General features: G+C 30.3%; 1 protein-coding gene across 1 annotated transcript in view; it reads right to left on the minus strand.

Moving 5' to 3' along the window:
• Positions 1-12732, minus strand: part of LOC107165880 (chondroitin sulfate synthase 1-like) — a 24042-nt gene extending 11310 nt beyond the window's left edge. Inside the window, exon 1 of the mRNA XM_015514316.2 lies at positions 11425-12732. Coding sequence (XP_015369802.2) covers positions 11425-12402 — 978 coding nt within the window. The 5' untranslated portion in view covers positions 12403-12732. The remainder of the gene's footprint in view (positions 1-11424) is intronic.
• Positions 12733-13699: the final 967 nt, after the last annotated feature.

The following is a 13699-nucleotide window of genomic DNA, read 5'->3' on the forward strand; positions in this document are numbered from 1 at the left end:
GTGTTTACGATTACAAATTGGTTCATACATACTAGGTACATTCAGTTTAATTTGTTTATGTTTTATACAGACTTTTTCATCAATAAATTATTGTTGTCATACATTTTTTCAATTAATTTAATCAAATAATTACTGAGCATCATATCTAAACCAAAATATTTATATTATTATTAATTTAACCCATAATTATTCTAATAGTAGGTTAAACATTAAAATAGGTTTTTATGTTAAAATTTAAATATCTATGATAATATCACTACATTATAATAACATGTATATTGTATATTATATAATATCGCCTATTAAAAAGAATATTTGATGGTCATAAATTTAGATATGTATATCTTTATATTAAATGGTTTACACATGAATTCAATGAATTTTTGAAATCTTATTTTCAAAAGGCAGCTAGGTAATGAAGTTATTATTGCTATTAATTTATTATTAGTAGTAGCAATAGTAGTGCTAGTATAGTATACGTTCATGTTTACCTTCAAATAAAATAGTAACTACAACATTATGCAGGTAATTTTTGAAAAAATCTAATTAAAATCTAATATATATTATAGTTATGTACCTACTTTGTAAAATCTGTATACATGCTAGTAAATAACAGTTATTATATACACATATACAATTTAAATAAGTACATCGGAAAACATGAAAAAACAACACTTCAGTATGTACACGAAGGCACCTATATAGGTATATATATATATATATATATATATATATATATATATATATACATATTTACAGATTTTGCAATGTCTCTTTGTTAAGATGATTTAATGCGAAGTGTAGTTGCACTGTTGCAGCAAATACAATATCAAATGGAAAAATAATTGTAGGGATAAAATCGGTATAAAGTTTTTTTTTTTCAAAGTTTATTAAGGCTTCAACAACACAGGTATAAAGTTTATATAAACTTTAAATAATATATAAAATTTAAACATTTTAAACTGAATAAAAAGTATTATTTGTATATTATAATCTTAATTCTACTTTAATGGATTTTAATTCAAGTCGATTTGTTTCTTACGGATTTATCAAGACACTTTTTTCGTATTGTAGTATACTAAAGGTTTATAATCAAATTATTGTATCCTCACTAAATAGAAATCCAAAATCACGACTGTCGCAAGATATCCGCCTATACACAGCAACACTTCAATAATGAATACATTACGAGTATATTCTCAAATTCTTTATAAAAGTGTTAATTTTTTACGAACATAAAATAAGTCGAATCATTCAAACATTTATAGAACAAAATTGTTGTTCATATTTTTAGTTCTTCATATCATAAGGTATTTTAATTATTGAATTATTAATGTGTACAATTTTATTATTTGCATTTTTTATTCTATAATTTTATTTTTTTTGGCGCTTAGCAGTAACTTACGTATAGATAGTTACCTACAATGTTAACCGTCACATTACTTCACCATGAAAGTTGAATAGTGTATTGTGCAACGTGTCTAATTTTAAATATAGCAATACGCGCGTAGTGAAAAAAAAAATACTTTGAGTTTCACATTGCAATTTTTTTCACCTTCTCGATCAGTAGCACATGCTAAACAATTTTAAATATTTAATTTTATCTCGGGTAAGTACATACTAATTGTACAAAAGTCACACTGTCGATTAACATTACATTATCGTTGACATCATTATTATGGTTTTATATTTATAAGCTTATTGTTTATGATTTTATTATTTTATTTTTTTTTAATGTTTATTATAGTATTCATTAATTATTATTACACAAAGTGAAGTATCAACATCCGAAATTCTCGAGTCGATTTCATCGATAACATTAATAATTCGTCATAAGTTGTTGAAGTTTTCAACTCAAATGCATATCCGTGCTATAATGAGTGTAATATTACTTAATATATATCATTATTTTAATTCAATACAGTCTGATAATAACAATTAATATTTCGACGCTACTTCTGACACACGCAGGGGTCTTACACGATGCAATATATATTAAATCTGTTGCACACGCACAATATATTACGCACTTATACATTTAGATGTCCATATATTTATATAAGACGTGACGAAATGGGTGCAACTTGCAGTCGTGTGATTTGTACCGTTTGGTAATATTACGCGTCACCATAACCCGAGTTGAGACTCTACAAGCTCTCTAAAACAGGACGAGGAAGTGACACGAGTCTTTCCACAATATATCACATTATCAACATCGCACGAAAGCCACTCCCATATCTAATATACGTAGAATAACATATTATATTTATTTATAAGTGCTCCTGCAGACTCCAGCGTGTCTTTAAAAACAAACGCTAGACATGTGCACGCCACATACGAAAAACCCACGTCAAAGAATCAGACCGACAGATCAGTTTTTCAAGACGACATTTTTTCTTCGTTAAACTATACGGTTCAGTGCATATTATATTAAAAAAAAATACACGCGCATACGGTCTGCACGTGTTCGTATGACAGACGATTCGACGTGCCACGCGAAGACCTGATTTGCTTCTGAAAATATAGCTACCAGGCACCAGTAATTATATAATATATATAAATTATATATATTTAAAAATTGAAATATTCAACGGGGCGAGTTATAACAACACTCATCGTGTGTATCGCATACATTATAACATTATACTCTTGGCAGTGTTTAATGTTTAATGATATATTAAGAAAATCATTGTCATTATACAGTATTTTGTCAAAATATCTAAAAAAAATTACGATGGTATGAAAAAAAACTCATTTCAATCAATAAGTCAGTTTACAATGAAATCCAATTACAAAAAAAATAAAAACCAGGTTCATTACACATCACTCACTTGGATATTTTCCTGCAAAACCTGCACTGGACACGTCAACGAACACAACTGTATTATATTACGCACACGTATACCTATATATTATACGGGCATATAATATACGTGTCGTCTATATTGACTATATTGTAGGATATGTTATTATATATATTATTATTATTATTATTGACACATTGACGATAGACGATACTTTCAGAACACCTAATCGAAATAACTAGATCATAATAATATTATATGTTTGAAACATTATATTTATAAAATACGTTCGCACATACTTCTGCAGCAGGTTTTTTATACGCGCAAGAAACGAAAAAAAGTCAATAAACACAATCGATGAGTATAGGTATACAAACGAAATGCCGCCTCTGAAAAATATTATAACGTCATCATAAGTATTGCGTTATTATTATGAGTTAAGAGTCACTTAGGATTTTTTTTCACTGTTTATTATTTATTTACGCTTGCATTTGCATAATTTAAATTTAAGTAACTCACCAAGTAATGTAATTTGTTTTCCGAAAATTGTGTTTGCATATGCAAATTATATAATATTTATAATAATAATAATATTATATAATACCTATATCTTCTTATGTACTAACATTATTCTAGACTGGAGTACTTACTCTAGTCTCTAATGTAGTTCAGATGTACCTAGGTACTTTTAGTTTAAAGTTTATGTATACATACAATTTAACTTAAAAATCCAACTGCAATCATTTTGTTAATAGAATGCTTAATTTGCTTGTACTTAATACAATTATTATTTAACGTCGCTATGCAGACAATTATAATCTTAAATGTACATTTGTAAACTTCTCGGTAAAGTTTTAATGCTTCTGAAAATATATCCACTTGGAAAGAATAAAATAATACCTAGTTTCTAATATCGCTATGAACATGATATGGCTACATTTAACCATTACCCATCACGCCGTCGCATCGTAGGAAGTTTCCAGATCAGAAATTAATTAAAATTTTAAAACACACGTGTTTTCATTTAGGATTTAATGCATAATCTGTTATTTATTATATAAATACAAATATATTAGACCCTACAAGATCTTGTTTTTTTAATGTTTAAAGAGGGTCATAAAAGCTATTCAATTACAAGGCTATATGGATAAGATTATTTTTTAACACATGTGAACATATTCTTAACATAAAATCACGAGCGACCTCCCAACATGAAAGTCTAGTATAATGGCATTTGAATTTGTTGGCATAGCTGTATCTTAAAGTATAGTCCTATAGAATTATATAAATAAAATATCAAAAATATTAAACTTTTATTTAGTAGATACAGATATAGAGTTATATTCCGTAAGCCTAGAAGAAAATTCATACATTTTACGATGGGCAATGGATAATGACTGATAATGAAATTGTACTACCTTTCTATATTAATTATCATTTTATATAGGTATAAGTTATATTATATACCTATAAGGTGTAATCAATTTAAAAATATTTAAACGTTATTAGTTTTGTTTTTAAATTTTTCCCTTTATAGGGAAATAATTGCTTATAACCTAGCATACCTTTCATTATTCTATTGATGCTGCTATAAGTAACTTAAATGTATGATCAAATCGTTTCTATCCGTTAATAAATAATAATAAACACCTTCAAATTCTGATTTTCGACATTTTTTATATTTAAGGAGAGTCCATAATGACATAAAATTCTAATTTTAAATGAAATCATAATTTTTACTATAAATTATTAAGTACATGGTTTTTTTTTTTTAAATTTTGATGTGTCCAGATCAAAATTGAAATTAATTTTTCTGTGTAATCAAAATGTACTAAAAATATTAGTAGTCCTTGGTTTACCATACTTTTTGTTTTTTTTTAATTGTTAATAATAATAAATATAAAAATAAAAATAACCTCTTCAATTTTCAAAATTATTAATCATGATTTTGTATAATCCTATACGCTCAGTTTATAGACCACTGAAAAACGTTTAGGAATGATTTATAATTATTTAAATATTAAAATATTGTAATAATTTAAAGAATCAATAGCGTTAATATTTACTATGAAAACTTAAATGTAAATATTATTTATCAAAATTGTATTATACATTTTCTCAATCTATACCATAATAATATGTTAATATGTCATTCTGGAAATTATTTAATGGTTTTTGAATATATTATTATTTAAACAATAATAATTATCCCGTTACGTTACACCAAATTATATTGCGGGCGTAACGGACAAATTACTTTACTGCAATCTCCAAAAGACAGACAAAGATGTGAATAATATGTGCTATAGCGGCTAGCTCGGATTGTTCAGGAAACGTCAATATTATTTTATCGATGATAAAAGTAATAATATAGACTTCATAATATTTATCAGTTTATCACTGTTGCTCTGAGTGTTACATTATTTTAAGACTGCTGTAAAATGATCAAAATTATAAAAAAGGTTGGTAATGAAATTTGAAACATTTCCAAACTAATATCTATTGACCATTATTTGACTTTTAAATTTGTTTGTTTTATATTATTTTGATATATAAGCAATTACCTATTATAGTATTATAATATACCTAGGTAAATACTAATATTCATTAGCCGATATTGTCTATAGGTAGTTCAAACCGACGTACGCCTATAATGTCTAAATTTATTTAATGAATGATTTATTACTTTTAATAGTTATTAGAATTAATATATTAAAAAATCGTCACGTTGTTAACTAGATGCTATCATTTTTTTCTCGAATTTATACAGATTATGATATCAAAGCTATCAAGGTTTCGATTTAAATACGTTTCCCGATACGTATACACCAACAACATTAGTATGTTAAGTTAAAATAGACATATTTATATATATAATATAATATGGTAATTGGTAATATGAATAGTTTTTGAAATTCATTCGAATTAAACTAAAATAACTTCACGAGAGATCCTACAAAAAATTATAATAAATATAAAATGTATTACATATACTTTCCGATAGGTACATTGCAAGTGGATAAATATCATTTTTATTTTATTTTATATTACAGATTACTCTCTGTCCTAAAGTAATTGACAAAGCTAGGCATTAACGAGTTAAAAAGTCGGTTTAGTTTTAACTTTTTAACTTAAATAGTAAATTTTAGATTTTTATCAGCTAAAGTTTAGGTAATAAAAATCTAAAAAGTTTAGGTCCTAAACTATCAACTCACTAAATTTACTTTTGAATTTACGAGAAATTAACGAATTCATTTTTAATTTTTAGAAGTAAGTTAAAATATTTATTTTATTTCGTTTTCACGTCAAAAATTAAAAGTGAATTGTTTAAAATTAAATACTATATTTTTTCAATCTAACTCATCATATATAGCTGCAGATTATTGTTTTTTTGCTAGCGTTGTATAAAAATAAAATAAACTTTTTTTAACCTTATACATTTTTTTAAATGTTTATTTATTTTAAGTCTTAGCTTAAATTGACTGAGCCAATCAAAAATTAAATTAACTTTTAACTCATAGCTTTTTTTCATTGATTTATAAAATTATTTAACGGAGTTATAAAAAATCATTAATTTGCCTAGCCTTATATCTACATTATTGAGACATGAAATGCAGAAAATCATACTTGTATTTACATTCCATTTAAATAACAGTTAATTTAGTTGTTCAAACATCTGTATATATTATATATTTAATTTTTTTTTTTACAATGTTTTATTCAATCCGTTTCAAAAAAAAAAAAAAAAAAAAAAAAACAATAAGAACAATTGAGGTAATATACGGTAATAGAAATTAAAATAAAATAAATAGATATATTTTATTTAAAATATACAAGTATATAAATATATAGATATGTACTTATATTTATTGTTGTATATAAATTCCATATTTAGGTAGGTAATGCCCACTTGTACGTAGTCACATAAATACTATTACTATACCTAGGCACCTATAGCTACATATAGTTTACATTATTTATTAAGCACAATAGTATAATTTGTTAATGTATTAAAAGGTCGATCATGATTTATTATGTCCACAAGAAGGTCTAAATAAAATATAAATCATAAGGAGCTCGTGTCCATTACTAAATGTATTAATATTTGCGTCGATAAATAAACCGAAAACTATAATCTTTGAAAGCATTTTTACATAATTTTCGGGTAAATATTTATTAGTCATCAAAATTAAATCTTATTATCAGTAATACTTAATCAATATTAATATTAATATATGGTGTTAACGTATTTTTTTATCTAGTTTCGATAAATAATTTAAAATATGTTCAAAGGTTGTTAATGCTGTTGATAATTATTGAAATTTACATCTGAATAACAAAACGACCTTAATATTTTTTGAGAGAATAATCAAATACATAGATTAAACAATATTAAATGAAACAGGTACTATATACAAGTATTGTACTGCTTAAACACAATAATTATAATATTATTGATTAAATAAATGAAATGTTATAATAATATGATGATCAGTGATTCAATATTTTATGTTATATTTATTGGCTATTGTTCATCACCGTTTAAGCCTGATTGTTTGATTCATAAATATTATAATACACATTGTGCGTTTTTCAATTCAAATTCTGTCCCTGTACTAAACTATACCTACTGATCATAACGAAATCATAACGAACATAACAAATAATAAATCAGACAAGTCGGTGAAGCCGTTTCGGAGTTAATCTCGAACAAAAAAAAAAGCGACTTTCTTTTATACTACATATTGATGTATTATTCAAAGTTATAGGTATTTTATTAAAAAATGTTCAATTGAAATATCTTTTTCGATGAAATTATGAGATATATTTTTCTTCTTTTAATCGTATTCGGTTATAGATGATTACTGATTAGAAAGAATATATTGATTATATAAACAAGAAACATCGATAATGAATAACTTAGCAGTAATCAATCAAAGTTTATGAATTGGTTTATTGATGGCATATTACACAAATGTTTTGCACTAACCTGCGGAAACGCACTGAGCGTAAGTATCGGCAGCAGTTGCTGGATGTCGAATGGGTGACCACTCGGGATTTTTAGCAACATAATATCCTTACCACACATACCTACTTACACAAATACGTGTTACAACCCTATTAACTTCCAAACCAACAAACAAATAAACAAAAATAACCCATAGCGTACCTATGTTGCCGCGGGTTCCCTCTAAGAAAAAAAAGTTCAACATTAAATTATAGGGGGGGGGGATGGAGAGGCAAAATCAAATATTTATTTTTCATGGAAATGGCATTTTAAATGTGGCATCATAATCATTTATTTAGTAAATAGCAAAAATATTTAAATGACTAAGTTATATCACGCTTTTAAATTATATAATTGTTATACACTTCACGAACATCAAAATACATGAGTCATACTGTTTTATAAAATAGCTGTAGCATTTAAGCTGTCTAATGGGTGAATTGGTCTATGGGTAATGGGTATTAATCGTCAAAAACTGTTGATTGAATTCACAGAATTGATAAAAATCGTCATTTTTCTGGTGCCTCTCATATAATTTCACAATCGCGTTTTTTCAACTTTATGCTCTCGATATCCGCGAGGGTTTGACCAGAAAAAGCGGCAGCCCGCCCCTTCAATGTTGTCATCATTATGTATGATATAACAATATATTCAAAGCTGGGCAAATTAGTTATTTTTTCAACTAGTTGAAGTTAAGTTTCTTTAATAAAGAAACTAACCAAATTAGAATGTAATTAGTTTCTGAAACTTTTCGAATGTCTAACTTAGAAGCTAGTTTAGTGAACACAGTAACTTCAGTTAGATTAGAAGTTAGGTAAAAGTTAGTTTTTTTTTAGATTAAAAAACTTTTTTATTCAAATGTAAATAATAAGTTTTGTAACTAGGCATATAACCATAATGTCATGGTTAAGGAACAACTTTTAAGATTTTGGAATTTTGGAATGAAAAATAAAGTAACAATAATAATAACTAACTAGTTAGGTTTGGATTATTTTACGTATTCATCGCAATTCAATTCGTTTAAGTTTAAAAGTTTATTGTGTATTAAAAATTTAATACTAATTAGTTAAGTTAGAAAGTTATTTAAAAAGTAATTTTTTAACTTAACTTTAACTTTCTAACTAGTTAATACCAAGCTTTAAATATATTGCCCACCATATGTGTTTGGTAACATTATATATGTAGGGTATATAAAAGTAACTATACTATCAAACTTATATAATATTAACAGTACAACAGTCATATTTTTTAAATACTTAAATTATTAACGATTACTCGAAAACTATCAATTACTTACTTATGTATATAGGTAATATAATATTTTATATTACTATCAGACTATATTTTCTAGGATAATGACTGCGATCCAATACAACCTAAGCTAAAATACGGTGATTTACCGAGCGAGGTATTATAGCAATGCATTTTTAATATTTTTTAACTACCGTAGTGACAATATATAAGGAGCCTTGTATTACATTTTGAAGCTTTTTACCAAACGAATAAAATGTTATTAATATTTATAGAAAAAAATTGAAATATTTTTAAAATTTTATCAAGTATTTAAAATGCCAATAAAAATATTCAGTGAAAATTGTATGTATCTATCGAGCACAGATATATTTTTTTTAAACACTCGTCTTTGTCAGAGCAATATAATATATAGGTTGCTGATCGCTCTGCTCAGAATTTAAAATTATCAACTAATAAGAATGCGTTTACTCTCTGGCACCTCTTACTATCAGTGTTAGGACTTATCTAGATAAATTATCCAGATAATAATTATTTTATCTTTTATCTTATCTAGATAAATAAATATAAGTTATCTAAGTATTTATTTTAGATAAAATTTTTATTTATACTTTGTTACTCCCTAGAGTCCCTTGGATCTTATTGGTTCCTTATATAATTATATGTGTTGAAGTTAATGTTTGGTGATACACATAATGATATAATAAGTTAAGTCGAAAATAAACATATTATATAGGCATGTACTTACATGAAATTATATATGTTTTTTTTAATTAATTGTTTTAATTTTAATTTCTATAATTATCTGTTATTTATCTGGATAAAATATTTTTATCTTTTATCTTTTTGTTAGATGAATTAAATTTGTTTATCTTTTATCTGTATCTTAGATAAAATTTAGTGTTGTTATCTTTATCTTTATCCAGATGATTTTTTTTTATCTGTTCCTAACACTGCTTACTATGCCACAACTTCGTTAGGTATAACACATACTTATGAATAATAAAAATATTTAATTTGAAAAAATCAATGTTTTTAATCAAGAATCTTGAGACAAACAACAAAAACAAAAATGCGTGTAACATAATTATATATAATACCTAATATTGATATGGATTGTATATTAACTCTCGTGGAAATCGAATGTGACCATAAAACCAGTTTTCAACTTATATAAATGATGCAACCGAAATGTATCGTATAAACATAATATCATGTTGAGAAAAAGAAATAATTGTCGAATTCCGTTGTTGTATATCACCTCTCAGCTATATATTATTTAAATGCATATACTAGGTATAGGGCGTACAAATGATTTTTGAAACACGAAGTACATTCATTTAAACGTCGTTTCGAGATGAAAAAATTCAAAAAACTAGTGAAGCTGCAAAGAAAGAACTTCAGTGTAATGGGTAAAAATCCTTCATAAAATTTTAACGCACGCAACAACCGCTACACTGCTATAACCCACATACATAGACTGTACTCAGTTCCCTCGCGGCTCGCGTGTCTGTTTACATAAACCGATCGGACGATTTTAAAAGACTATATTAATATACCTACATTGCAGTAATAATAAAGTTTAATGAAACGTGCAAGGTTTCGATATAATATACTTACTTCTCGCCAACAAGAAACAGCGAGTAAAAAAAACATTTGCGACTGTTATGGTGGGAGGATTAACGCGGAGCTTGGGGTCCGGATATCGTTTTAATATGTATTATTCGAAAGCGTGACCAATGACCACGTGTACATACATAAGTACGATCTGACCAATTGACCACTATCGACAATATTATTTTACCAGCGATGGCGAAGACTATGCTCATTACAAAATTTAGGTACGATTATTATGAAATTATTAGGTACCTATGACAATTTTATAATGTAAACTATATGCATGTGTGTATAGAAAACTGGAACTATGCGAAGTTTGATTTGATACCAATCCTTTACAAGCAGCTGACAGGGTAGTTGAACGTACCAAGATAGAAATGGAGAACTCTGAACCGTTTGAGTGCAGGATGTGGATCAGCTAGTGTTTAAATTGAAAATGATAGACAATCCCTTGCGTGATTATGATAGCAAAGATCAAACAATCAAACATATCCCGAATGATTAGATGGAAGTTTTACGATGGACTAATGTAATTGACAACTGAAACTCGAACTTCAAATTCTGAATAGGTAATTGTTGTGTAAACATAAAATATTTGCGCATTCTTTATTTTAATTTTCTTATCTATTGTAATAATTTTAACCGTACTGATGTTATATTTTGTGATTTATCCCATATAAAAATATTATTAATTATAAAACGATTATTGTGATCGATGTGAATAATTATAAAAATATAACCTACCTCGTAGGACCACGTGCACGACACGCCCGCGTACTTTTGCACGCACCGTCCAAGCTCGACGTCCTCGTGCGTGGTGAACAGGTTCTTCAGGCAATGTTTGATGTGCGGCACCACCCTGGCCAGGGTCTCGCGGCTCATGATGATGCCGGGCCCGCCCATGCAGAAGTTCTCGTCGTACTCGAGGCTGAGCAAGCCGAACTCCTCCTGGTTTCCTCGACCAGCCTGTCCAATGAACACCGGTTTACGGCTGTCGACGGACCGGAGCAGTGCGGCCAGCCGATCGGGACGCACGTACACGTCGTCGTCGGCCCGCATGAACCACTCGTATGCGCTGCCGTAGTTGTCCCACATGTGCTGCAGCATCAGAAACGACTTCTTCTGAGGCGGGTACGTGTCGTCCACTGTCGGCAACCGGACGAGCGGCAGGTCAGCCGCGCCCGGTGGCCGGACCGATGTTTCTGAGCTGTAGAACATCACGCGTCCGGGCACACGACGCGCCCAGGTGCCGTGGACCGCGGCCGCTCTGGTCGCCAGGTACCTGTTGGCCGTCATCACGCCGACGAACAGCAACGATTCGGGCGGGCCTCCGGCTCTCGCGTCGCTGGCCATAGGGTTCGCTCCACCACCATCACTTTCGTCCTTGTCGTGGGCCTGCGACGACTGCTGCAGCGGCCGCAGCACGCCGGACCGGGCGCCATCGCTACCAACTCCGCCGCAACCGGCGTACAAGCGGAATCGGCCGTACGATCCGCCGAACGTATAGCCGACAAACAGTCCGAGAACGATGCCGGCCAACACGTGCGTCAGACGTCGCCTGCGATTACCGGTCGATTTCTTCTTGCCACCGGCCGACGACGGCCGTTGTTTCTTGGACACGGTCTTGTACGCATAGTGCTGCTGTAGCACTGGACGACCGTAGTTGTGGTAGTGGTGACGGTGGTCGTCGCGATGGTGTTCGGTGCCTGTCGAGGTGGCCATCGGCGGCTCATCGTCTGTACGCTGCAGCGCCGCTCAATGCACTGCACGTTTTTCACATAGCGGCGGTTTGACAGGAACGCCAGTACCGCCGATAGACGGTGGGCATGTGATCGCGAAAATCTGTCGATATCGATACACGCTGAAATATCGTCGTTGTTGCGGCTGTCGGTTTACGGCCGTATAATATCACGGACACGATATTACCTTATTAACGAAATCGGAAGAGAAAACTACCAATGAAATAATATTGTGCAGACGAATTCTAGTGCACGCGACAAGACGCACGACAACAATATCGACAATAGAACTACACCGTTGCTGCGTGCCCGAATCGCACGAACGTACTGACACACCGTCGTCGACACTCGACGGTGGACCGCCGCACGGCCACGGGCGACGACGGTGACGCGTCGACCACATTGACGGCGGCGACTGGTTCTCCGACCACTCCTCCTCCGCATGGTCCGCCGCCACTGCCGCCGCATCGACGACGTTTTGCGCGCGGTAACATGAACATTTTCAGTCGTTGCCCGACGCCCGTCCCATTGTTGAGTATTATTATGGTAGACGAGATTTTTATTCTTTCGCTCGCACACACTACACCTAAGGTAACTACTTAAATATTATTATATTGTGCGTGTACCTTGCGGTCCACGACGGCAACGTTATTTGTTATTATCGTTATTATAATTGTACGTCGACGATTTGATTAAACGCGTGTGCGCCCGCCGCCACAAACACATCACAATATGTAGATAGGTAAGGTGCCTATATATATATATATATATATATATATATTGTGTTATATAAAATTTATATTATATTGTAATATACCCGTGGTAAGACACCGGTATAGGGAGTTACGTGGTGTTTTGCTTGTGTATATAATACGAAAGAGGTAAGTACGTGAACAAATAAGCGACGAGGTTTTTTATAATATATATTATTTTCATTTGTCCGATTAGAAATATCATGGATGATTTATACGAAGTACTCGAATTAGTGGAAGGAGGAACAGGGAAAAACCTCTTCTGTTTGTGTGTTAAGTATAATATCTTTAAAACGCTCCGCATATCAATTATTTTCATTAGAACGCGAAAAGGACCTCCTACCCGGGTGTATGTTATTTTTTACATAACATTTAACTAACTAAATTTATTTTTAATGTACATAACATCACATATTATTGGTCATTAATAGTCGTAACTGGCCTGTTAGTATATATATATTGGTGATAATTATTTGTTTTATGCTTGATGATTGCCATCTAAAATAGTTATAGGTTTAGTTCAATAAT

The sequence above is a fragment of the Diuraphis noxia genome, unplaced genomic scaffold, assembly GCF_037042655.1.
Source record: "Diuraphis noxia isolate RWA-SAM2 unplaced genomic scaffold, SU_Dnox_SAM2 contig0004, whole genome shotgun sequence".
Lineage (NCBI taxonomy): Eukaryota > Metazoa > Arthropoda > Insecta > Hemiptera > Aphididae > Diuraphis > Diuraphis noxia.